Source organism: Aulonocara stuartgranti (assembly GCF_965226115.1).
Source record: "Aulonocara stuartgranti genome assembly, chromosome: 12".
Classification (NCBI taxonomy): Eukaryota; Metazoa; Chordata; class Actinopteri; order Cichliformes; family Cichlidae; genus Aulonocara; species Aulonocara stuartgranti.
In genome coordinates, this window is record NC_138948.1 from 3,558,356 (window position 1) to 3,585,430 (window position 27,075).

The 27,075-nt window shown below is 44.2% G+C and overlaps 1 protein-coding gene across 8 annotated transcripts in view; it reads left to right on the forward strand.

Moving 5' to 3' along the window:
• The window catches only part of rusc2 (RUN and SH3 domain containing 2), a 41,992-nt gene extending 15,729 nt beyond the window's left edge, over positions 1-26,263 (forward strand). For 3 of the 8 annotated variants that reach the window (XM_082555719.1, XM_082555720.1, XM_082555721.1), the window contains 12 exons: positions 4,579-6,341; positions 7,452-7,986; positions 14,907-15,590; positions 16,079-16,255; positions 16,411-16,584; positions 18,270-18,346; positions 19,284-19,458; positions 20,160-20,265; positions 21,920-21,966; positions 22,051-23,122; positions 23,354-23,524; positions 23,654-26,263. In XM_082555719.1, coding sequence (XP_082411845.1) covers positions 4,773-6,341; positions 7,452-7,986; positions 14,907-15,590; positions 16,079-16,255; positions 16,411-16,584; positions 18,270-18,346; positions 19,284-19,458; positions 20,160-20,265; positions 21,920-21,966; positions 22,051-23,122; positions 23,354-23,524; positions 23,654-23,861 — 4,995 coding nt within the window. In that variant the 5' untranslated portion in view covers positions 4,579-4,772 and the 3' untranslated portion in view covers positions 23,862-26,263. The remainder of the gene's footprint in view (positions 1-4,578; positions 6,342-7,451; positions 7,987-14,906; positions 15,591-16,078; positions 16,256-16,410; positions 16,585-18,269; positions 18,347-19,283; positions 19,459-20,159; positions 20,266-21,919; positions 21,967-22,050; positions 23,123-23,353; positions 23,525-23,653) is intronic. The other 5 variants (XM_082555722.1, XM_082555723.1, XM_082555724.1 and 2 more) reach the window with 5 other exon arrangements.
• The last annotated feature ends 812 nt before the right edge of the window (positions 26,264-27,075 follow it).

Consider the following 27,075-nt stretch of genomic DNA (forward strand, 5'->3'; position numbering starts at 1 on the left):
CTTTTTCACACTCTTAGGAGTAGAAAAGAGATTCCTCACATGAATAGATCAATACTCACATGGGCTGCTCTCCTAAAGTTCATCATCTTCACAAGAATTCACAGCAACAGGTGATATGAACGAGACAGCTGTCTAATCTGAAGACGCATTACAGTCTCGCCTACCTAACCCTGCAGATTATCTCATAAAACCAACTGGCTTTCCCTAACCTCGCCTGGAGTCTTTAACTGCGCATAGAGTCATTAATGTGACTCTGCTAACAGGAACCAGTGACAGCCTCAGATACATTGAAGGCTTCTTGGACCTGATACGTATATTATATGCAGAGATATGTGGAGTCTCGGAAGAAAGGAGCAGATTCTATGATGTTGTATACTTCACTTACCTTTCTGTTCCACATGAGCGTTTGTATTCAACACTTAAAGAGAATACGCTGCAAGAAGATTAGACTTATTCTTTGGTGGTTTGTTGCGTCAGGTGTCTTTGTGTCGTCTCTGTTATGTAACAACAGGACATCATGTTGCTAAGCGTAGTAGTAATGAGATGTCAGGCTTCTGATTCTTACCACGCAAACAAAACAAAATGCACTTTTCTGTTTGAAACGCACATAAAAGTGCATGATGAGTGTGTTTCATATGATACGCCGATTGAAAATCGTTCTTATATTAGTCCGTCAAGAAAAGGAAAATTACATGAAACTGTTTATGATAAAATGAAAAGCTGTGACGATTTTTAGTGCTGTAATGGTTTAGTTTAGGCTTTGGTTCAGAGCGGCAGCTAAGAAACGTCTTATTCTCTGTTTCAGTCGCTACAATTAATTTATGGCAAGTAGTCACAAAACAGGTATTTTTAATTAATGATGCCCTAAACAAACAACCGATGGTTTATATTTTCTGTCAGTCAGCTTCTTCTGATGGTCTGCGATTATAACTCGATTCAGTATCCTCGCTGTGATTTTTAAATGCAGTGAGGTGAACGTGGGCTCAGATCTTGGTCCATGTTGTTTGTTTACTTTGCTGTTTAATCCAGGAGGAATTTAAAGGCTTTTCCATCCTTCGCTATCACATGAAAGACAACTTTCCACCCAGGCAGGTGCAGGTTCACATTCACTGTGGGGGGTTTTCACACCGTGACGAACAATAGTTTCCTTCCTGCTATAATTTATCAGTTCAAGATACTTTTTTTTTTTGGCCTGTCCCGTTTGGCTCTTTTGCATCAGAATTGTTGTCTAAAGGCAAAGAAAGATGCCCAACGGATTTACTTTACCAAATTGACCATCCCAGCCTTGCCGTAATGGTCCATTTGATTCACCTTTATTGTTTATTTTATTTTCACTTACTGAATACGGGACAGACTTGACTGGGAGAAAGAAGGGGAGAAAGAAAGAGGGAAAGAGAAACAGCTGAGAAGAGGGACGGGGGAGAAGGGCAAAAGACAAAAACCAACAGAACGGGCAGAGGAGAAAAAAAAAAAAAGTTCAAGATACTAAAAAAGAAAAGTCAGAAAATGTCATGATTTATACCTGCAGCACAGGTTAGTGGGAACCCATCACTTCTTTGTTCACAGCTTTGAGATAAATAGGTTGAGCTCCACTTGAGGTGAAATCCGAGTCCATCCCGACAGCAAATACCTCTGTTTAAAAGGTCAGATATCAAGAGAAGCATCACAGTTATTGCAGTGCCACCAAGTAAACCTGTCGCACAGTGCGAACACGTAGCTGTAGAGCTGCTGTGTGTCTTTGCCTCCATCGTGATCGTGACGCTCTCACCAGCATTTATATCTTCATCTTCTTATCCATGCAACTGTTAGCAGTGCAGCTTTCCAATATGCTAAAATGTGGCTTTTGCTTTTATCTTCAGATCTGATTTCCCACTTTTTTAGTCACAGGCGCACTTAATCTGAGATTGCGTACAGTACATATCAGTCTGGACTACACAAAGGATAGAAAGGTGGTTTATGAAGCATTTCTACATAACTTGAGTAGAAAAATCCTATAAACAAATGATGGAGAAGCTTCCCAGCGTCTGAAATGATAAAGAGCATTAAAGCCTGTGTGAAATGTTGTTACTGCAAATAGAGCTGCATTTTACTTCCTCTGGGGAGGAAGTGGGAATCTGATGGAAAAATGACTTTCAGTGTATTTATTCACCTCAGTGCGGTGAGAATAGCATGAGGAAATACATCATTTTTGTGTAAATCTTCTGTAACGACACCTAATTTGGGAGTTACATGTATTGACATATAAAGACACCTTTATCTATAAAGTTTCATCAGCACGAACGCTGCTGGGCTGTAATTGAAAAATGACAGACTTGATGGAGTGCAAGGTAGTGCATACTTACCTGCAAACAAAAGCAAAGTAATATTTTTTTCCTTATTTGAAGATAAATTGCATGCTAGGTAAATGTGTGTTTGCACCAACAAATATAATCTGACAGCAAGAAGATGTGAGGGCCTCGTGGAGATTTGATCGTTTGAGGGGCAAGAGAAGGATGAAGGCTCAATCCTGTGTCTGTTATTTAGGGTGTGATGTGAATAAGGATGAGATCATAGTCCTGTTTAAGAGTCAGCTGTTTGGTGTGTTACTGGCTCTCACTGTTTCCACTGCATGTGTTTCTCTACAGCTACTGAAGCTGTTTTAATAGGATTACTTTACATTACTACAGTTTATTAAATGTTTTGGGAGACTCGCTGATCATTGGTGGAAACAACTGTGCATTGTGTTTTGTAGTTCCAGAACTCTAATTTCTCTTTTTACTACATTTTAACAACAAGTATGGTTGCAGTGGAGGATGCTGTCGAGTTTTTGGAGTAACAAAACCACATTAGGACTATTAATTTGATCGTCTGTGCATGGTTTTTGACCTTTTGTAATGCAGCTCTGGTTTCCCGTTACCTTCTCCTGAAAGTCTGTCATGTGGGGAAGAAACAAAAAATTGCTAATAGAAGTTTAATTTTTACTTATTAAACTGAAAGGGACAGACAAGCTTCTGTCACAGTGAAAAGAAAGAGAGACGGCAAAACCTAGAAGCTGATCACTAAAAGAGCAAGTCAAGAAGGTTAAATGATTAAAAACACCCTCCTCTTCACTGAGCAGGATTTAGCAGTCAGCAGCAGACTGCAGAGTCGCTCTGGCTCTCCTCCCTCTGGCCTTAAGTACTCCTGGTCTAATTGCAGACTACAGACATTTGCTCAGAAGGGAGGCTGAAGAGAAGAAAGCAAGACATGCAGGAACTACCCCTGAGCTCAACCAACCCAAAACAAAGAGACCATTGCAGAGCTGCTTTACACAGTGCTCACTGTTTTCATGCAGCAGACTTTGTTCTTACATTATGTCCTCTATTTTTCTCATGTCTAACATTAGTTAAGCTAGCAACAAAAAAAAGAAGCTAGGTGTGTTTAGGCTTTACTAGAAGAAAAGTGGCTTGAGAACAAATAAACACACTCATCTGTTCCTGTTGTTTCATAAATTACTCGAACATTAAAGTTTAAACACAGTGTGAGCCGTGTTAGCTGTGTTAGGATGCTCCTGTTGCTGGGTGGATGCTTCCATTAAAGACTAAAAGTAAACACAGAATCTAAATTTTCAGTTATGGGGAGTTCATCAAGACTCTTGTTTGCTTTGGGAAAGGAAAACTTCAGTCACTGGTTTGTTATTGCTTTCCCTGGAGGGGCTTTACAGTGATTGGTTTTGGGACTTTGGGGTTAGCTGATCCCGTGTATTACAAGCTAATGAAAGCTCTGATGCTCCTTGAAGGACGAGGTTTTTGTAAATGATTGTGGTTTAAGCCATTCAATACTTTAACTGTACTTATATTGTATGGTATACAGTATTATGGTATGCTGTAAATACTATATGGTAACTTTACAGAAATATGTGATTATTTTTTTTTTTGAACTTCTGTGCAAGATGTAACAACGCACTAACAGTAAGAGCTAAGTCTTCAGCTAAGAAAACCATATGTCGTTTATTTATTCATTAATCTGAGAGAACTGAAATGCAGTTTGTGAAGGGCAGGAGAAGATTTGTGCCTCAAGACACTGAAAGGGACATTTTAACGGTTTGTTTTACTCAAACTGAAAGCTCATTGCTGTGGTTTCCATTTGATCTCAACCATTCGGCCAAGAAATTGCTCAAGAAAGAAGAAACATCTATGGAATAGAAGTTGATTTATCACATTATACCTGGGCAGATTGTCCGTGGATATCTTGATGGTGTCGGATATGAGGACAGAATATCACCATAATATTGGTGGAGCTGCTAGTAAAAAGCATGCAGCTGGCTGCGGTACATAGGGTACCAAAGTCCTGGTACCCTAACTGCCTCTGATGTTACCTACTAACTGAAAACTCTGCTCTGATGTCCCATGTTTAACAAGGACACCAAACACCAATAAAACAGCCTTTTTTTTTCCAGCTCTTTTTTTTTTTTTTTTGTGGTCTAATAAGTTATGATTTTATCTAACACCGTTTCACTGGCTTTTTTTTACAACCTTGTAGCCTCAACCCCTGTGTGTGCATGTGCGCGTGCGTGTATTTGCCTGCTTTCCTAACTTCTTTTGTCTTTGTGTTTTCCAGATGTATCACTCTGACCATGGTGTAGACTTCCCTGACCTCTCCTTCCAAATCCCTGGCTGCCCTGCAGAGAGAGGCCCAGCAAACAGAGTGTGAATACAACTGCCAACACACCTCGTTTCAGCCTCCCCCCCTCACCCGTACAGGGCCTCGCTCAGCTGCTGCAGCTCCAGTCCCTCCCTCGCTCCTCATAGGCCATGGACAGCCCTCCTAAACTGTCTGGTGAGACGCTGATTGTGCACCACATTCCCCTGGTGCACTGTCAGGTGTCGAGTAGGCGGCAGGGTGGCTGCGGGAGCTCAATGAAGAGGACCAACCCTTTTAGCCCACCAGAGAACCTGGGCTTGAGTCGCACCACTTCCCTTCCGGAGAGAGACGTCCTCCAGAGAGAAGCTCTCCTCTACAGCAGCCTGATCCAGACCTCTAGTGGCTCCTGGTCCTCCCACAATGGAGGAAGAGAAAGAAAGGGTGGCGGGAGAGGCGGGAGAGGCGGCAGCACAGCCAGCGATGATTCATCATTTGCCTCGAGCAATTCGGAGGACCAGCTGATTACAGCGCACACATTACCCAGAGCCAAACCGAGGAACAGGAATCCATTCCGTCAAAATCCTTTTCTGCTGAATACCGAAGAGGACGAGGATGACGAAGGGGAAGAAGATGACGGTGACAACCTCAGTGGTTACCTTGAAGACTCTTCCTTTCACCTTCACAGTGACGCTCACTCTGCTCTCAGTGACGGTTTGACTTCCTTCCATTTGCACGACCTTGGTTTTGCTCCCCAGCCCTTCCTCCTTCACAGCTCAGTGGGAGGAAGTAGTGGGGAGTCCCTGAGAGGTGGCGCCTCGGATCTTTCAAACCACCTAGAAGACCTCGAAATTTTGGAACTTGCCAGTCAACGGCGCCATGGAAGCAGTGGCTCCAACATGTCGATGGACTGCGGAGATCAAGATTGGGGTGATGACGACGAAGAAGACGAAGATCATCCGATGAGGTGTGGGAGAAGCAGCAAGACAGGCTCCTACTCTTCCAGCTCTTCCACCCAGCACTGCTCCTGCTGTACTCTCTCCCAGAATTACCCTCGGCACTTCCCCGAGGCGTTCTCCGAGCCGTTCTTAGAGTGCCAGCAAGGCTACGGCAGCGACTCCTCCTGCAACAGCTCCGATGGTGTGCTCGTCAACTTCAGTGCCATCTACAACAAGATGAACAACAGCGTCCCAGAGAAGCCACCAGTGTCCGGTCCCACCAACCTCAACAGCTCCACCGACCACTCCTGCACCTCATCTGCTTCCGATCTACCAGGAAACCGAGACTCAACTGGAGGGGCTTTCTATTTGGACCTTCACACTTCTCCAACCGAACCTCCCCTATCTCAACAACTTGGAAACACATTCCCTCTCATCCGTGAACCACGCCTGTCCTCTTCCTCCACCTGTTCCTGCTCAGTGGAGCACCAGGGGGCTCTTGACCTTGATGCCAACTGCAACTCCTACCACCCTCCTCACGCAGGGTCCTCTGGCGACCTCGCTTCTTGTCTCCAGAGTCAGGCACGACTGGTCGTCGCCACCCAGAACTACTACAAACTGGTCACGTGCGACCTTTCGTCGCAGTCGTCCCCGAGTCCCGCGGGCTCCTCGGTTCACAGTTGCTCAGACGAACACAGCAAAGGCAGCCCCACCCCGACTCAGCCGAGTGAGTACTTCCTCTTCAGGCAGCAAGCTTACGAGGAAGGAGTGGAGGAAGAGGATGAAGAGGGAGAGACATCTAGGGTGAGTGGAGAATCCGGCCTCTGTAGTTTCAACAGTTCCTAATCCATTTCAGGATACACTGCATGCAAAGGTCCACACGAGAGTGGAAATGCAGTCCACTAGAAGTGCGACCAAAGGGTCAAAGTTCATCAGCTATTTTGTGATGTAAAATTGTAACACTGACAAAACTAAAATGTCACATTGGGTTCCATTTGATATAATATGATTATAATCGAATATGATCAGTGACAGTTTTGTTTTCCTATTTATTATGTGTAAAGGTAAATACACTGATTTACTGAATAACTGCAGCACTTAACTGTGAATAAGGATTTATGATGATAAAGAATCTATAATCCAAGTCGAATGTAAAAGATCTAGTCTTTGATTTATCCTCCACTGAATCTGTGTTTGATGTTTTTAATTAAGTAAAGGTCAGTTTAATTACGTTACACAAACAAGTGATTATGATGTAATGTTTATTAATTGTCTCTCCCCTCCAACTGGTTGTGGCAGATAGCTGCACCTTCTCAGTCTTGTTCTGCTGGAGGTTTCTTCCTGTTAAAGGGAAGTTTTTCCTTCCCACTGTCGCCAAAGTGCTTGTTCATAGGGGGTCGTCTGATTGTTGGGGTTGTAAAGGCTTTGAACTTATAATATGAAGCACTTCGCGGTGACTGTTGTTGTTATTTATGTAGCTAAAACTAAATTGGTCAGTGAAGCAAGACCAAATCAACAACAGAGACAGAAATTACATCTGACTCAACAGAAAAGGCAAAATGGGGAGAAGAAACATAAAGAGCTCCTAAACTGTAAATTAAAATGAAACAGTGAAACCTTTAAATAGCAGTAACACTGGTATTAGTCTGGCACTGGCTCGTTTTAGACACTAGCCACCGTCTGCAGTTATCTGCTCATGTCTGAGGATTATTTTAGCACTTATGTAGACTGAAGGGTATTAATATCAGTCGGTAACAGTGCCACTGCCACTGTGTCATCTGGATTAGTCAGTTTAAGCCTTTGGTTTGGTTTTAATTTGACCTCTTAACCACAGCTAGTAATGTGTTTTATTTTATAATCTCTTGGAAAAAGTTTAACTTTCAGTCTTTTCTTTTCATATTCCTCGTTATTCAGCAGGATGATGATGATAATGATGAGGATGAGGAGAAGAGGAAGAATCAGCAGGGAGCTAAAGCTGGTCCTGTGATTGAAGGCCAGGTGTATGTCAACATTTCTCCTCCTCTGTCTGGTCGGGGCGTTATTGGAGCGTCTGCAGGAAGCCGTCCACGTTCTCGCAGCTACGATCGCAACCTGGACAAGTCTCCGTCTCCACGGCTCGGCTCGCTGGAGCGGATGCTGAGCTGCCCCGTCCGGCTCAGCGAGGGCGCTGCCGCGACCCCACCTCCTCCTCCGAGGGTCACCTCCTTCGCAGAGATAGCTAGAAGCAAACGAAGAAATGGAGGAGCGGGTGGATCGCCCTCGGTGAAGGCTGCTTTAGACGCCGTCTCCTCTCACTCGCACTCCTCAGTGGACTTTTCTCCGATCCTGGAGCAGCGTGTCGAGGCTGACAGTCAGGCCCTGTCGCCTGTGCCCTTTACCAGATGTTACAGTCAAGGCAGCATAGAGCGACACCTGGAAGGGGGGAGAGAAACCCGGGCCAAGGCAGAAGGTACACCACCTCTTACACTGCACAACAACAGTGTAAACCTCATTTATTCCTTCATTTAGGTTGCAAAGGGACAGAAGAGTTTAAACTGACAGTTTTTACACTTAGAGAATTTCCCATCTACATATCCGCCTCGAGCACATTAGCATTCATTTGTTCTCCTTCTGTCTACCTAATGAATGGAAGATACATAGTTTCCTTTGAACTAGGGCTGCTCAATTAATCGAATTTTAATCACGATTACGATCTGGGCTTTCAACGATCATTAAAAATGACTGAGCCGATTATTAGCCCCTCCTTCATTTATCCGCGACACCTTAAAGGCCGGTTTGTGAAAATATTGTCGGGCATAAACCGGTCCGTGGCGCAAAAAAGGGTGGAGACTGCTGATTAAGAGGACCCGAGGGAAGCGTGGAAAGCTAAGCAGAAATTATTTGGAGAGGAGAGTGACTGCTGTTGGTTGAAAAGAGAGGTTAAAAAAAAAAAACTTCAGTGGTGTTGCACACTATTTTATATTATTTTTTAAAGTCATTAAAGCCGGTCAGAGCAGCACGCTCCGTTTTGTGTAACTATTTTTAAATCCCTGTAGAACCGGAACCACGTAAGCTAGCACAATAATTTGTTTTGCATGTGAAACCGGAGGAGTTGTACTTACATCTGATGCCATCAGCTTGTCCTCGGTCACGGTTTCCTTCCACATAAAGCTTTGCAAAAATTGCATAAAAAGCGCTTGCAGGAACAAAAACATAATATTCCAGAAACACGCTTCGCCGATCCGATCAGCTGTTCGTAACACTTCCCACAGTGAAACAGACGTCGGCGCGAACTATCACATGTCGGCCATTTCCTCCCCGAAACCGGAAGTGACGTCATTTTCGCGGAAATGTAGTTTTTTACTTGTAGGCCTTAAAAGCCTATACTGGTCATGTTTGACTTTTCTGAATAGTTTCTGGGATGCTTGGAACTCAAATTGCACTGCTGGAAATAGTTTATTTTGATGCACATGCTGTTTTCTTTGCAAATTTGCATCATAGGATTGTTTTTTTTGTTTTTCCTGCAGTGTATAAAAATTGCTGTATCTCCAAAATAAAACTATGAAGACACTCAAAATAAATTTCCTGTTGTTGTAAACTATTTTTTGCAACTTTTTTGTATGTAAAGTTTTGAGGGATAAACCTCTTAAATTTCTCCAAGTAGAAATGTATGTAAAAAAAAAAAAAAACGATTTTCAATTTTTTTGTAGTTTATTGCACTTTTTTGCAATTAATGTAGTTACTATGGACTTAATGCAGACATATTATTAAAATATGGGCTATAACAGTTGTATAGCAACTTGAAATGCTCCCACAAATGGCACTACAGCATGTAAAAAAATAATATAAGCTCTGGTGGACTTGGTTCTATGGTAGGTCTTAAAGGGTTAAATAAATATCGTCAAATAATCGTGATCTCAATTTCAGTGAAAATAATCGTGATTATCATTTTTGCCATAATCGAGCAGCCCTACTTTGAACTAATCTGGGCTCTGCAAACTCCAGTGGAAAGTATTTGGTTTGATAAAAGCTGATGTCACGCAATAATGACATATAAACGCAACATGTTTGGGAAGTTCCCCCTGCACCCTGAGCCAATAGCAGCATCACGAAGGTATGAATCATGTGATCAAGCCCTGACTGTGAGTTCGTTATAAGGGAAAGAAAGAAAGTTGTTTTAAAAATCAGAAACAGTTCAAACCTTTCATTCAATTGTAAATATGCTGACATTTTTACATACTTTATAGACTTACTTTAAACAGCAGATCATCAAATGTGAACAAATGTTGAGGTAATATCCCTCAGGTGTGGACAGGCATTTTGTTCGGCCGTGTTTTTTCACTTTTTGGGTGTAAGATTGCGCCCCTGAACAAGCAGGCTTGTGTGTGTGTGTGTGTGTGTGTGTGTGTGTGTGTGTGTGTGTGTGTGTGTGGCTTTAGATGGAATGAAGGGTTGAAGTGGGCCAAGCGTGCTCAGAATAACAAACAGGTGAGAGAGGAGAGAAAGATGCAGTGAAACACCCGCCCCCCACAGAGCTCTGCATCAGCTTGCTGAGCTGTGTGTGTGTGGCTTGTATATTTGCATATCCGTGCATGTTTGTGCCATCCTTCCTAAAACAAGTGCTCGTAGATAGAAACCTCTGTGTCATCGCTCTCAATCAATTCTATTTCTGAAACTTCTAATGAAGTTTGTGTTTGAATGTGATGCCTTTCAGCTCCCTTTCATTTGGCTTAACAGATCAGTTATTCTCAGAAACCTCAACACAAACCTCCATCTGTAGCACTGGATTATTTTCCAGAATTGAGAGATGTGAGGAATCTGACGGAGGAGTTTCTACTGGTGTCAAGTGTTTTTTGGCTTGTTGAACTTGAAATGGTACCCACATCACCTTCTCAGCCAACCTTAGTCACTTATGACTAAGATGTCACTGTACTCCTGCACAATCCTGTTTTGCCTTTGTTTGTGCCTGAAAACAGATCAATTCTGCTTAATTTGGATGTATTTAGCACAGTATGCTGGTTGTTACAAGTACACGTGGAGTTTTAGGCGTAATTCTTGCAGACTAAATCAGGAATTAAAAAAAAAAAGATGGATTTGGAATCAATGAAAGCACTCTGTACTGTACAATTAGGTGGACAGAAATCATTTGAAGTTGAAACATCTGCATCTGTGAATGAAAATAAAGGAGAGTAAAGCCGTTAACATATCGCATTATGGAAAAGTTTTCAGCCAACCCTCATTCCTGTATATTTTGCAGGGATAAAAAGAAACGGGTGCAGATATAAGATGCATGGAAATACAGCATCAAGACAAAAATAGAGTTTGTACAATTCTAACAAGCTTGAAAGTCAATATTTGGTATGACCACGTTTATTCTCTCTCGGGCAAGTTCAGGAGTAGCTCTCCAAGCTTCTTGAAGGACATTCGGAGCTCTTCTTTGGATGTCGGCTGTTTTTTGCTCTGCTCTCTGTCGTGACACGGCTTCAGTAATGTTGACGTCCGGTCCCAGTGTTCTGTTTTGTGGTTTTCTCTCCAGGTATGCTTTGACCTGCCCTTTGGGTCCGTACGACCTGTTGCCACTGGTTTTCAGTCCAGTTCTTACCTCAGCCTTTTCTTCCAGTTTGCCTTCCTTAAGAACGGCTTCTTGACAGCCATCCTTTCACTGAGACCATTTCTGATGAGGCTTCAGTGAACAGTAGATGGATCGAGGCTCAAGGGCCAGATGCATCTCTCAGGTCCTGTTTCAGGTTTTTGCTGGATTTATTTCCTATTTCTTGAGGACATGATTTTCAGATGCTGTTCGTCTGCTGCGGATAGTTTCTTGTAAGCCTGCCACTTCTTCTTTTTTTGTCCTCTTCTTGTCCAGTTTCTTCAGATTGTGTAAAGACACGCCACACGCCAGTTTCTCAGAGCTAATAACTTTTTGGGAATCAGCTTGTTGGTGCAAAAATACTTCAGACTGTGTTAACTTTTCAATTTTTTTAGATTGAACTGAGAAATGTGGTCAAATGATGTGTGTTTGCAACAGGCTGTTAGTAACAAAGTGCTTAAAGGTTTTTCTTCTTTCAGCTCCTCCTTTTAGGGATCGCCACAACAGCTCATCCTACACCTAACGTCCTCTGCTGTCACACCAGCCCTCTGCAATAAAGTGACTAAATATACAATTACAACACTGGTTCAGGCTCGAATGATTCATAGATGAGCATTAAGTAGCTTAACAAACAAAAAATCTAAAGAGAAACTAACTGAAAATTAGAGAAATAGAAGTGGAATGTCCAAAGAAAACTACCTGCAGAAAACCCAGAGAGCTAATGCTCATTTTTAAAAGATCACGAGTGTCCTTGGAAGCAAAAAAAGTAAAATGAGGGATGGGCCAAGACTTTTGTACAGTACTGTACACTAAATGGATAGACTGTGCATTAGATAACTGTCTGTACTTGGTAATTTAATGTTAAAATAAAGATTATTGTCAAAGAGTAGCACAAATGCAGTGTTGGACTGAGGTGGATGGATGGATTTAAGTAAAATCAGAAAGTTTTCAGCCACTAACTCTGACTCGTTAGGGTTTCAGGTACTTTTAAACTGTGCAAGATAACTTATTTCTATGAATTAAGTCACTAACCCATCAGTTTCTGTACATATAAGAACAGTGACCGTCGTCAGCTCAGTCTCAGCTGCTCGCTGTTTGTCTGCTTAGGTAAATACACAAACACATACTTGGGATTCCTGTGGAATAAGACCAAGGAGGGTAAAGAGCACTGGGAGAGTGATATCCCAGGAAGCCCCAGCTGTCGCCTTTTATAGTTGTAGACCGGCTGGCGTACGGAGAGAAATCAGCCTCAAATGTGTCACAGATGTGTGTGATTTGTGGGTATTCACAAATATGTGCTCTGATCTACACACGTTTGAAGACGCGTTACAAAAACATATTTGGAAACCTTCAGTGATCAGTACCTGTCAGTAATGATGCACAAACGTTTGAGGTTTGATTGTTAAATGATGAGCTTCCGTTTGTGCATGCGCAGTTTTGAGGCACTTTTCACACAGATTCACAAATGTATGCTGCATTCAAGTGCTAGTGGAAAACTGGGTCATCCGAACATCATTTGAGGAACATAAAAAAATCTTTTTAATTTGGACTTGTATGATCTTTTAATAATTACAAACAGACTTCTGCCTTCGGCTGAGTGTTTAACAAGGTTTCTTGGAATTAAAGAGAAATGCTCTCTGGGTTTCGTCCTGCTCTGCTGCGCCATAATACATGAAAACATACGGCGTGCTACAACCAGCCTGTGGGCCGCACTTCAACTACATTTTTACATTAGAGCATTCAACACCGGAAGATCATCTAACAGCTGATTTTTCTGTTACGTTACAGCTAAATCACAATAATGAATATTGTCTTTACTTGAGGGTATAATTAAAATAGTCCTTGTAGACTTTTATGCACAAAACGGAAAGGTTGTATTTCTTTCCTTCTACCTGCAGGAACAACCTAGAACACGTCACCTCACCAGATTTACTGAGTATAGATGAAAGTAGTGATTGAAACAGATTGTATTTCACGTCTTTAAGCCCTTCAGCTGGGAAGTGAAACCGAGGATTTATTGATAATTTAGAAGGCGAGGGGAAATTTGGTAAAGGATCATCCCAAAGAATAGAGGCACGTTCCTCCCTTAGTTTGTAACGTTGTGTCTATAAAGGCCGTGATAATTTAAGGCTGTAATGAAAGGCTGTGCAGAATCTCAGCACATATATTATTCATTAGACTTCACTTCAGTCAGCTGTGTTGTTTCACCGCAGTACAGTACAGGCTTCAGTAAAAGCCTCTGGGAGACAGCTTGCTCACTAATGATGCTAACATAAAGCAGAGAGCTGCAAAGGAAAAGCTTCGGCTGTCTAATGGATTCATCTGTGAAACAGGAGAAGAGCTGAAGAGAAAAACAGGCAGAGAGGAAGAAGAATGAAGTTGGGAAAGGCCAGTTAGCGAGAAAAGAAATGAGTCCAATTAGAAGGATGACAGAGCAGATCCAGAGTCGGAGAATGAGGGCTTCTCTTCTCCATCCCAGTGGGAGCTGAGTCCTGCTGGGTGTGTATTCCTCACTCCGCCCTCCCTTCCCCCCGCTTTCCACAGCAGCTTGTTGTCGCCCTCTGTGGCTGAGAAACAGCTACTGCACTCGGGTCAGGTGGCACTGGTGGGCCGGCCGTTGGGCGACAAACAGCTTGCGCAACCCCGCTGACGTCACACGTCACTGTCTGTCACCCAGTGCGCTGGATCTAGGAGCACACAAACACACACACTGCAGACAAAGGCTTCTCCTCGCTGCTGTGTCTCCTGACTTTCCCAGGTTTAGTCTGCATGTGTGTGTTTGTCTTTGTGTGTCTGTGTGAGTGAGTGAGTGTGTGTGGGCATGTGGGCCTGTGAATAGCAGTGTGGTTCTCTGTGATAAGAGCGGTTGAGCTTTATGACCGGGCAGTTTTCTGCTGTGTGTTGTGGTTTCACTTCTAACCTTTCTGTTTGTGCAGTCTTGAGCTGCGATGACCTGCAGGTTCATGAGTTTCTACGCCGGCCTGTACTGATTTTATTTCATTTCTTTATTTATTTGTTTGAGTATCTGAGCTGTGAATATGTGTGGTGTTTGAGTCTTTATAAATGTATTGACTTTTAGCTTTAGCCTGTTGATTGGACAGTGTGAGGAATTTGGAGGAGTCTGTGATAATCCTATTTTATTTCCTAAATTATTAACCGAGAAATCAAATAATCAGCAAAAGGGAATCCACAGTGGAAATAAATATTTGCAACACACATTTGTACTGAGGTCAGCTTGTCTCAGCTTTCAGAGAAGAGGTCAAAGAGAATATAAATGGGAGTAAAAGATGCATTTGTGACATCTTGGTAAACACATTAAACACTTAGCTATGCAGCTGCAGCACTGACAGCTCATTATTGCAAATGCTTCACTTGTGGACGTGGTTAGGGTTCTGTTTCTGCATTTCAAATATGTCCCCTGAACGTCTCACATGCAGGGAGTTGACAGAGCTGCTGCTAGTTGTGATAATCTAAGAAGAAGAGCTTTTCGTCTGCCCCGAGGAAAGACAGTAGGCACAAAAACATGAAAAGCATTCCATCAAAATACCTCAAACTTGGCACCGCATTTACTCAACAATACAGCCGACAAATATGAAGCAGGCTGGATTAACGGTGAAGCGCGCACACCCACAGACACACATAGTGACACTCCTGGATATATTCAGTACATTAACAGTCCTCAGTTGCAGTTTTGAGTCAGGACTTTTTATATCTTTGTTTGTTGTTGCTGTCAGAGCAGGTTTGTACTGTTAAACGTGTGGCAAACTAGAACTAAGCAGTTTGTGTTTGGGCTCTTCTAGGTGGTCTCTCCAGTTCTGCAGACAGCCGCTCAGCAGTGGTCCGCTACAGCAAGGACCAGCGGCCCACGACCCTTCCCATCCAGCCCTTTACCTTCCACCACCAGTTTGCAGCTAAAGCCCCCCAGCCCAAGCCCCTGGCGCCCCTGCTCACAGGCTACATCTCTAGCATGCAGGCCCGCTCCAGCTTGGGCTCAGGCTCTGGAGGTCCAGTCGGGGAGGACGGCGACGACGCAGCTGAGAAAGTCCACAGCTTCCAGGGTTCTCTCATCACAACGGCTCCTCCTCCTGGATCGGTTAGGCCCTCGCCTCTTGGGAGTTACTCCCCGGTCCGACTCCAGGGAGCACCCAGCTCCGGGACCTGCTCCACCTGCACCCCCAGCCCTAAGCCAACGCACAGCCTCTCCTGCCCCCTTTCAGCCGGCCTCGGCCCCCTGCAGACCCCGCCCACAATAAAACAGGCGGGGGCATCAGCGCCGTTACCCCCTACTCCTCCTCCTTCATCACTGGGGCTGAAGAGAGGGGCGGTGCCACCAATGCTGCCAGCAGTGCAGGGACACTGTTTCCGCCGTGGAGGGCTGCCTGGCTTACCAGCGCTTCACAGTGACACTCTGAGCCCACTGGGCTGCCTCGACTCTGCAAAGCACGAGGAGGGCAACAAAGGGCACGCAGCCAGGACACATAATGGTACGCCCATAAATAAATCTCACGTTTCCGTTAAAAACTATTCATTAAATCCCTGATGAGAAAATGCTGTTTTAAAATAGGTGAACAGTTTTTTTCACTGTTCACACTTTGCTTTCACTTTGACTGAGGCCATCTTCCCCTCGTCGTCTCTCATGCCTTTACATTTTCCTTCTTTTAACTGTCAGCCCTTCGCTACAGAATCGCTCAGCAGGTTTTGTCCTGATGCAGTTGGTTTATAAAATCTGCATTGAATTAAAGTTCTGTTGACTTACTGTCAAAAAGAAGCTCCTGTAGACTCTTACTGTTCTCTTTTTCTCTTTCTTCTCTCCCTTCATGCATGACCTTAAACATTTTCCTGTCCTCCCTTCACCTTTTCCACACGCCCATCTTCATCTGCTTTGTTCCTGCGTATCATTTCCATCTGTCTCATCAACAAACCCTAATCCGACCCCTTTATCGCAACCCTAACACCTCCCGTCCCACAACAGCGCACCACCTCTCGCCTCAGGCTCTCAAATGGAGAGAGTACCGCCGTCGAAACCCTCTGGGAGTGGAGAGGGTGTCGGGGTGCCATGCTTCTGCTGGATTGGGGCCGCGACCTGCCAGACGCAACGTTTTTGATTTCCCTTCGGTCCCCTCTGGCCACAAGCTGGGACGACTCAACGGTGCTCAAAAATCTCTTGGCACTGTTGAGACCTGCAAGAATATCAAATATTTAAACAATAGACTCAGATATTTTAAGTACTGGCAGTATTAGTAGGCTCATATAAGTGTGCTCCTTACCTCAATGCCTCTAATAGTGACTTGGTGTGTGTCTCAGCAGTGGGCCAATCAGCTAAGCTGCAGCAGAGCTACAGCGACTTCCTGTCCGACTACTTTTCCCTGACAGAGAAGCCGCCTGAGGAGTTCTGCCTCTCCCCGGACGCCTCCACCTCCTCCTCTTTGTGCTCGTCCTCGCAGTCTCACATCTCTGTTGACCTGACGCAGAAGAGAGGTGGGGGTTCTGTGTGTGTGTGTGTGCATGCCTATGTGTGTGTATTCCTATCTTTGTGGGGACCAAAACCCCAGTCCCCACAAATTTGAAGGAATTTTTCTGACTCCAAATGTGGTTTTAATGTTTAATTAGGTTATGGTTAGGTTTAGGGTTACTGCTTACCGTTCTCCACACACACCAACAAGCGGGTCTTTATTCTAAGAAAGTGTGATGGTGTTGTTGTTGTGCCTCTGGGCTCACAGGCTGCAGGGATCTCCCAACATTTATAAATATTACTGTCTGTGAACGATACAGAATTAATCGATTTGTTAGGAGAGTTCACACTAAATTCAAGCTCCCTTAAGTCTTTCATACAAAAGTGCACTGTTCTCCTTTTTTGCTTTTCCTTGTCTGGTAACTGAATACGAGTGTGATTCAGGGATCTGACTGTTTTTCACACTAACAAAAGCTGCTGCTGGTCTAAGCGTTAATTAGTTACACTTAAAGAAGAGCTTAAAACCTCCAGAAACGGTGTACAAGCCAAAATACAAACACGAAACATCAGATTTCACCTCATGCACTACCTGTATTTGTATAGCACTTTACTAGTCCCTAAGGACCCCAAAGCACTTTACACATCCAGTCACACACCCATTCACACACTGGTGATGGCAAGCTACAGTGTAGCCACAGCCACCCTGACAGAGGCGAGGCTGCCGGACACTGGCGCCACCGGGCCCTCTGACCACCACCAGTAGGCAACGGGTGAAGTGTCTTGCCCAAGGACAGAACGACCGAGACCGTCCAAGCCGGGGCTCGAACCGGCAACCTTCCGATTACAAGGCGAACTCCCAACTCTTGAGCCACGATCGCCCTTTGCTTTTCTACAACACAACTCTTAGATAGTTATAAGGAGCAACATGTTTGCATTAACTTTGATTAAACACAAAGTACAATTTTCATGGATCTTTAAATACAAGGAAAAAATCCCATAAAAGTCCATTAGAAGGTAATTCAGACATTATTTGGCTCTTCAGTTAAAAAAGGCATCACTGTTCCTGTTTAGATGCTCAACTTTAGTCCTTCCTAATATGTAAAAGCAGGATGACACCTTCATTTTTTTTTTTTTTACTGACAACCTGTGAGCTGTAAAATCAAATCAAAAATCTGTGAACTGTAAAATCAAATCACCCTAAATGAAGTGGATCTCACAGAGTTATCCGAGGCCACAGCAGTGAGAGAGGAGATCATCCTCCTACCAGATAATGCAGGTTTACACAGCTGTAGAGAGCAGCGACATGAGTGCTGAGCAGACTGATTAAGCCCTTTCACCTTACTTTCATAAAAATCAATTTCACAGATGAACCAGGACACAAAGATTTGCTTTACCTTCAAAGTGAAGCTAAAAAGCTTTTTGCTCAGTAGGAGCTGAATTGCACTCTTTGTCAGCGTTTTGTGACTCATATCTTTCAACGTTTGTCTTGTTTTCAGACTGATGTGAGTCAAATCCCTAGAAGACAACTTTACTGCTGTAGCAAATCTAACAGTGCAGATTTGGAGCTCAGACTCATTATTATATTGGTACCTCACCTTCCTGCAGGGGTTTTGTAAAATAGCACACAGATGACTGCCATGTGACTGTTGCCACAGTAACACAGAAATAAAAAGATGGACTTACAGACGCTTTGCTCGGTTTGTCTCGTCAGCTCTGGTGAAAGCCGTGAACACTGCAGTGGATCTGATCGTGGCTCACTTCGGCACCAGCAGAGACCCCGATGTTAAGGTAAGCCTGGGGTTCACAGGTGAGGCAGCCACACACGATGGCACGAACTGCTCATTTGTGAATATGAACTCACACGCTGGTTCTACTGGCTGATCAAAGTTATACGTATAGAATTTGCACAAACACATCACAACTGCAATGAAGCGCAAAAGAACCAAAATGTGTGTTTTGTGGTGAATTACACCAGCTTCACCATCAGATGGCGCCACCTGACTGCTTGGTGAGAGTGAGCAAGCTGTTTGTGTACTTGTAGCAAATGTTATGTAATATTTATTTGTATTTTTATTCTGTATTTGTATATGGGACAAATACAGAATAAACACACGCTGCATCTAAAGCAGCGCTTGGTTCAGTAGCTTTAGATTCAGTGTCAGGGGGACAGAGCGTTCTGTCAGACTGTCACCCACGGTCGGGTAATCTTGTCTCAGAGCATCAATGACACAAACATCTATCGTTTATTGTTACAGTGGTAATATTATAATATAATTTCTGGCAAATACATGTGAGTTTATCAGTTGGTGAGGTGGACCACAGTGTCACGGTCCGGGGTCGGTGACCCAGTGTTTCTGTTCTGTGTTTCTTGCTGTCCAGTTTGTGATTCCTAGTTTTTAGGTTTTGGTTCCTGTGCCCCTCATGTTTGGTGTATGTTTAGTTCTGTCCTTGTGTTTATTATGTTCTCCAGTCAGTCATTTCTCATGTCACTCACTCCATGTTCCCTCTGTTCAGTATCAAGTCCGTGTCTCTGTACCTGTCGTGTGCTTCCTGTTTTATTTTGACAGTCCCTGTTCTGTCCCCATGTTTTCTCTGTACCTTTCCTGGTCCCACGTCTCATGTCTAGTCTCCCTGTCTCTATGTTCCCGCTATAACATGTCAGTTTTGTCGTAGCGTTAAGCTCGTATCTCTGAGTCTGTGACTGTACTTCTCTACAACCCGCCAGGCAAAGCTCGGGAACAGCTGGGTGAGTCCCAACGTGGGTCACCTCATCCTGAAGTATCTGTGTCCGGCTCTACGTGACGTGCTGCAGGACGGTCTGAAGGCCTACGTGCTGGACCTGATCATTGGACAGCGCCGCTGTCAGCCCTGGAGCCTCGTGGAGGCGTCCACACAGCTGGGTGAGAGAGCTGGGGTGGAGGGGACATACCGATACTTAACAATTAAAGTTGATTTTGCGGGAAGTTGGCATTAGTATTGATCCACCGCAGTGACTCGCTCACTGTAATGCTGACCCTGCGCTGACAAAGGCCTGACTAATTCTAAGAGGTGATGAAGCAGTGACATGTTGAACTAAACTGCAAGATTTTCACCATCAGTGTCGGAGCAGACAACTATGGTGCAGAAGGATGAAGTGAAGTAATAGAGTAGAATGGCACCTTTCAAAATAAAACTACAAAGTGCTTCACAAGACTAGAAAGGAAACAACAAGCAGTAAAACATTTAGAAAGATAAATGAAACATTAGAAGATTAAAAATCATGAACAAATAAAATATGAACTGCAAAGCAGATAAATAAAAACAAATATGATAAAAAATAAAAATGACTAATAGGAGGCATAGATTGTGTTTGTAACAAAACGAAACTTTGACCTTTGGCAGCGCTGACATGAGCAGGATTCAGGTGACTGTAGAGCAGCAGGGCACAAAGAAATGAGCTCCTTACCTCCATGTCAAACTTCACCTTCTAACCAGGGTCCCAAAATGCTTACTCGTTGTACTTTCCTCTCTATTTGGGGTGCATTCACAAACCGCTACAGTCATTCTTTTGCAGATGTTGTTTAAGCTTAACATGTGTTTTCTGAAACGTGTGTCCTTTCAGGCCCGTCCACACGTGTTCTCCACAGCCTGCTCTCAAAGGTGAGCCAGTACTCGGAGCTCACGAGCCACAGCATGAGACTGAATGCTTTCATCTTCGGCCTGCTCAAGTGAGTCGTTTCATTTACTGCTGTTTTCATTCTCAGTTTACACTCTGAGCCTCGAGCTCACTCTGATTCGCTCTGACACGACAACAGCTTCTGTGTTTTTGGGTCTTAGTGACTGCAAAATAGTGACGTTTCTACTTTAGGTTTATTCTCGAGGTCATCATGGTGTGCTGAAGTGCATTGCATTTAAAAGCGTTACTGTTTATGTCCGATAACAGAGGTGATGGATGAAAGTCTCAGTCAGTTAAGAAAAACACAATCTGTGAATTCTTGAAGTCAAACAGATTAGAAACTATTGAAAACTCGTTCTGAGTATTTTAAACCCCACGTTGTTTGCATTCATGACTTCTTGTTCCATTTCTTTCTGGTACATTCCTGCATATCTTGGCACATTAGTGCCCCCTGTTGGTCAGTGCTTTGGTGTATTTGTGGCTATGTGTGTAACCTACAGTGAAATGTAATCAGATTTTTTTTGAATGAAAAAAGTAATCATGTTGTGAGCTGTTATTTGTCTCTCGTAACCTTTTTGTTCTAAGTTTTGATTACCCGCTCTCTGAGGACATGTTTATAAGCTGAAGTGTATTCATGTGTGTTTTGAACTGGTGTTATTCCTTAAAGACGGCCTAATATTTGCCTAATCAGCACTAAATTATTATTCTTGAGGTACGTAAAGTAACGTTGAATACTTCACACTTCAGTTTACCTAATGCTGGCCTTCATCGTCAGGGGCAACCTCCCAGATTTTCTCTAATAGGCTTTGAACAGGTTTGAACAGTGGGTGGGCGGGGCTTCTGGGATATATGAACTGTGTGTTGGACATGAAAGTACAAAGGCAAGAGTTGAGTTCAAAGCTGGCCGTGTGAAGGCGGAAATGGACCAAAATGCAGACTCACAAAGGCAAGAATAAACTCAGAAGGCAGAAATACAAAAACGAACTAAACTGGGAATACGCATGAAACTAAACAGGTGGGAAGGCAGAACACTCGGCAGGGAACGAGACAGATCACGACGCTGGACAGACAGAAACAGAAGGCTTAAGTACACCAAGACTGTCAAAATAAAACAGGAAACACTAAGACGCAGACTAACTCCCAACATGACACGGAAACTGAGAGGAAAGCACACTTAGGGAAACAAAATGGATTCTGTAGATAACAGGAGGAGATAACGAGGGGGACGCAGAAACAGTTAACGGAGACGAGACAGAGCGAGAGGAGAGACATGACGGCCTGGGAAAAATAGATGGGGGGAGCGTGGAACGACACACAAGGAGGGGAACATGGGAACAGAAGAGGGAAACAAGACACAAGGGCTCACACAAACACACAAAAACAAAGACACACACAGAGGGACGCGGTAAACTAATTCTAATACAAAAGACACCAAAACACAAGAAAACTCAAAACACTGGTCAAAAGGACCCAGAACCATGACACTGAGCGTCTAAATCACTCGGGAGCTAAAGAATGACTTCCATACACTGACCCCATTATCATCAGTAGCAGAGAATAACAAAGAGCATGACGGGTCCCCTTTAAAACCATGTCAGAGCTGATTAAAAGACTCAGTTTTGGGTGTGATGACTGTTTAAATGTCTTCTGCAGGAGACTTTTACTCTGCTGCAGGTTTTAAATAAGTGACTGTTTGTCTGTTTTAGTCTGAAATCTTTGGAATTCTGGTTCAATCACCTCTACACGCATGAAGGTAAGACCATAGTGACTGAAACGACGGATTTCTTCTTGTGCATCTTGTTGTGACGCCTCCTTACCTCTCTTATCTTTTATTCAGATATTATTGCCGCATACTACAGCCCTTGGGGTTTCCTTCCCCTGTCACAGGGGCCGTGTCAGCCCCTCTTTGAGGAGCTCCTCCTCCTGCTGCAGCCTCTCTCACTGCTCCCCTTTGACCTGGACCTGCTGTTTGAACCACATCTCCTCCAAAAGGGACAAGAGCAGCTTCGTCGCAAAGAGCAGCTCTGCTCTGCAGGCCAGAGCGTCGACCAGTCGAAGTGCTCCACCTTCCAGCTCATGAGGGGGTGGAGCAACACTGTCAGTGAAATGGTCAAAGACTCAAGCGCAGAGGTGAAGAAAGAGAAGGCGGGGCTCAGGCGAGAGGGAACATGGCCAAGGATGGAGGGAGTTGGATCGAGAAGAGAGGCAGCAGCGGGGAAATCGATGCTGAGGAAAGAGAGCGTTACAGCTCAGAGCATGACAGCTGGGCCTGATTGCAGAGGGACAGTGAAGGAAGTAGGGTTTGCACATTTATGGAAGGAGAGGGGGGTCCAAGGGCAGAGGGTGAAAGGTGTAGGACAGGAGAGCCATGGAGAATATGAAGATAAAAAGAAGAAGGACAAGAGGAAGGAAAAAGACAGATTTCCTGCAGATGAAGGGCGTCAGCGGCAAGACAGGCAGGCCGGCTGGTGGTACCAGCTCATGCAGTCCTCCCAGGTCTACATCGACCAATCCACAGAGGGGACAAAGTTTGTTAAGACCGAGAAGAGGAAGAAGTCATCGGAGAGACGACAGGGCCAAATCCCACCCACAAGAGAGGGAGTGGTGGAGGGAGCGGAGGCCTCTCAGGAAGGTGAGGGCAGGAAGAGCAGCAGCAGTAGCTTGAGCGGGGACTCATCTGGATCCAGGGGGCGGCCTTCGTGGATGGGTAGCCCCCCAGAGTCTGTCCTCAACCAGGAGAATCACACCAACCCTCTGGAGGTCACGGTGACTGGGAGCCACGGCGGAGCCCAGGATGAGAGCCCCTCACAGGGACAGAGTCTGCGCTGGAGCAGGCTCTTTGGCTCTAGTGTCGGTTCTCCCTCGAAAGCAGAAGGAGGTGAACAGAAGCCAAAAACCCAAAAGACCAGGTGAGAAAATGTTCATGACTGAAACCACCAAAATATCATTTGTATATCTTAATCTGAAACGAACAGAACGATCACCTTCTTCCTGAGGAACATTTTACAGTTCTTTACAAATTTAGTGGGTTTATATATATTTTTGCTTCACTGGATGCCGTTGATGTCGTGCCGCAAATGACGAAAGACTGACCTGGACTAACATCGGCCTTTTGTTTTCACGTTGTTTGTGTTTCTTAGACCTCCATCTGGCTGGCTCGGCTTGGATCGGTCTGTTCTCGACCTTGTAGCTTTGACCATTGGAGCAGGCCCCGGAAAAAAGGCGGAGCTTCCTGCCACACCAACTCGCACCCAAAGTACAGCTCCACCAGCGTCGACGTACCCAGCTGAGGCCAAACTACAGTCCAGCTGGTAGGAACCGCCTGCAGTGTTATCGTAGTGTTACTTGGAAGTGATGCCAAGCATTCCTCCCTCAAAAAATGTTTCCGAATACTTTTCGATCACTCATCCTCACCTTCTGCCTCCGTGTTGATTTCTCAGCGAAGTACGAGCACTGTGCCACCACATCGCCACCGAGCCCGGACAGCTGAGCTTCAACAAGGGCGACATCCTGCGCGTTCTGAGCAAGGCTGACCCCGATTGGCTGCTCTGTTCCCTGGGCTCCACCCGGGGCTTGGTTCCAATTGTCTACGTCACCCTCAACAGCATGGAGGACAGCCAGGATGCCCCTGGTTTCGGGCAATGCTGAGCAAGAGAAAACTGTCCGAAAGGTGAAGCCAAACAGACATGGAGGGTATCCCTCCCGCACACGGACCGAACACAAAAACCCGTTTTCATCTGTAATTTAAAGGGAAAAAAAGACAAATCATTGTAGTAAAGCTGGAGAGGATGCAGACATGACTGCGAGGGCAAGCATGCAGGCTCAACCACAAACAGACATCTGCTTCAAGGGTACACCCAGACACGTATGCATGCATACATCCAAAAAACAAAAAAGCACCCCACAAAGATCACAAACAAACCCAAAGACTCTCAAGCGCTTCTTTCTCTGCCTCTCCTTCTAGCTTAGCAATGTGCAGGTCCAGTCTATTTATCATCCAGCTCTAATTTCAAAAAAATAGGCAGATCTCTCGTGCTCCACACCTGGCTGCACTGTGCTGTACAGCTGTGCCACACGTTGAACTCGCCGCTCAAACGATCGCCCTCGGTGCCGGCGCAGGTTAGTTTGACGTCCTCTTGTAAACTTAGTGCTAATATGATCTTTGCATTCGTGTAGAAACGAGTGAGTCTTTGCTTTTTGGTAAGATTGATATGAATGTAAGAGCTTTTGGATAAATGTTCTGTGATTCAGCATATTTTTATTATTCTAATGAGACGGTGGAGATCTGCACACGAGCTCGTGACAGCAGCTGTTCAGACATTCAAAGTGAAAAGAGAGCAGAAGGAGAATCAGCTTTTTCTTTTTATCCTCCGTTTTGTTTGATCTGCCTTCGTTTAAGCGTGACTGTTGGATGGATAGACAGTCAAAGTAATCCTCCTTTCCTCACAGCTGGGATAAAACCATGGTTGACACCGACGACTTGCATGAAATCTCTCGAAATCTTTTGCTTTTCCTTACCGTCCTATTTCCCCCTCTCCTCACTCTCACATCTAAGAAGACTTGACAACCTGTGAGGATGGCAGGACTGAGCTGGTGGTAACACGGCCCGATTTATTGGTACATACTGTAAATGCATTAGTGACTTAAACGTCTGATAAATTCTATTTATTTAATAAGTTGAGGGAAGCACCTAAATGGATGCTTACAGAAAACATGGATGTCAAATGAAAGCAAAGCATAGCTGTGCAGGTGTCTTTGGAAAAGGGGATGATGGGATTTACTCCAGCATGGAAGTTTATTCCGGTTCAAAGTGCAAAGATCTCATTCATGCCTTAAAGCACAAGTGTCGAACTCCAGGCCTCGAGGGCCGGTGTCCTGCAGGGTTTAGATCTCACCCTGGGTCAAGTCGAGTTCATTACCAGGCCTCTGGAGCCATTTAAATCAGCTGTGTTGGATCAAGGACACATCTAAGACCTGCAGGCCCTCGAGGCCTGGAGTTCTACACTTGTGCATTAAAGAGTGCAGGTGGGGGGGGCACCTGTCCAGCTATTTGTCCTGATGGTGTATTTTGTACATGCTCTGACGCGTCTAATGCGACGCGTCCTCCAGATTTATGTCTGCACACGTTCACGTGAAAGAAAAGGATCTGTGGTGATATTTTTGATGTTTAAAGGGAAACCCCGACACATTGTTTGTGATGGAGGCTCTGGGGGGGTCCTGTTCAGGTGCAAAATGTGGCCTTAGGCTCAAAATGAGTTGATGGAGAACTAAAATTCCGACTGTATACTTTAAACGTATACAGAAGGCCAGTCTGGAAAATTATAAACAGGTCAAATTAATGTACATATATTAAATAAATGAATGCTTGTGTATTTTTTGAAAATCTCACATAGGATATAATTTCACCATTTCAGTTTTCCGTTGCTGTATAGTTTTTATTTTTATGTAAGACTTTTAACATCTAATTTCAGCGAGATGATTAACATTTCATCCAAATGTAAATATATTTAAAACCCTCCTGAATTAATTTCTGCTGTAGAGCTGTACGTACAAATGTTATTAAAGGTTTCTCAGTGCATTTTATGTTGACTACAGAAAGCGAGCATAAGCTTTAGTCTCACTGCTAACCAACCTGCTGACTGTAAGTTGCCCGTCACGTTGGAGGAAGGTTTGCTGTTCGTTGCCATCCTGCTCAGAGCTCACCGGGGACCGACAGAAATAAACACACAGTAATTAAAACAGAGACGGGCGAGGGAGGCCCAGGGGGCCAGAGGCAAAGAGAGACTTCTTTTTAGAATTAAGCATTTAGATATCTGGGATGTTGTGCATTAAAATACTTGTAGGAGTGACATAAGAGAGAAGGAAAGAAAGGAGTGATCTTTGTTTCTCTCGTCTGTTTTCTCCCTGCATTCTCTCTCCCGGCTGCCTGTAAATACCTTCAGCATCAGTGACACTGCTCTTCTCTCTGTGTCCAGACTATATGATGTGTACGTATGACATTATCAAACTACTATGGATGTTAAATAACAAAGTGCTCATGTGATCACAAACTCGTGTGGCTCCAGTGTCTTTTTCCCCCTCACACATCACCTTTGAAGGGATTTTTCTACCCGAGAACACTCTGGATTTATGGGCAGCATCCAGCTTACGACTCGGTTCACTGCGTGCTTATTAAATACCTGCTTCATTTATCAGTGAGGCTCTGCGCTGCCCCAGTGATGGGCATGCTGAGTAAGTGTTCCCATCTTAAATTTTACTGGAAAAGCATAAAACTAAGTGGCTGCAACCAGAGATGTGTCAGGCAGTTGTATTATTATTATTATTACTACTGAGGGTGCAAGTTGTGCTTTCTGCTTTAATGCTATGCCAACGCGTCCAGCTGCTTATGATTTATGAGTGGTTAAGTTTTCACAGGACTCCATGCAAACTAAATACAGCTTTACCGCTTCCATAGGACGTAAGTAACAGCCAGGTACTGCTAATCAAGCCTACTTGATAAACTAGGAATCAGTAAGTTTAAGCACCTGTGTAAAAGCAGATGTTTGGGCATTTTACAGCAGGTAAAATAAGCATTGAACACATCACCAAATTTCCAAGTAAATCTATTTCTAAAGGTGCTATTGACATGAAATTGTCCATAAATTCTCAATGATCCCAAACACAGCAGCAAATCTACAACAGAATGGGTGAAAAAGAAAAGAATCAAGGTGCTGCATGGGTCCGATCACAGTTCAGACCTCAACCTTATTTAATACTGTGCATAAACAAATGTCCACAAACCTGAATGAACTGTAGCGATGAATTCCTCCACAATGCTGCGAGAGACTCGTGAAGTCACACAACAGACTGAATCATCTTCTGT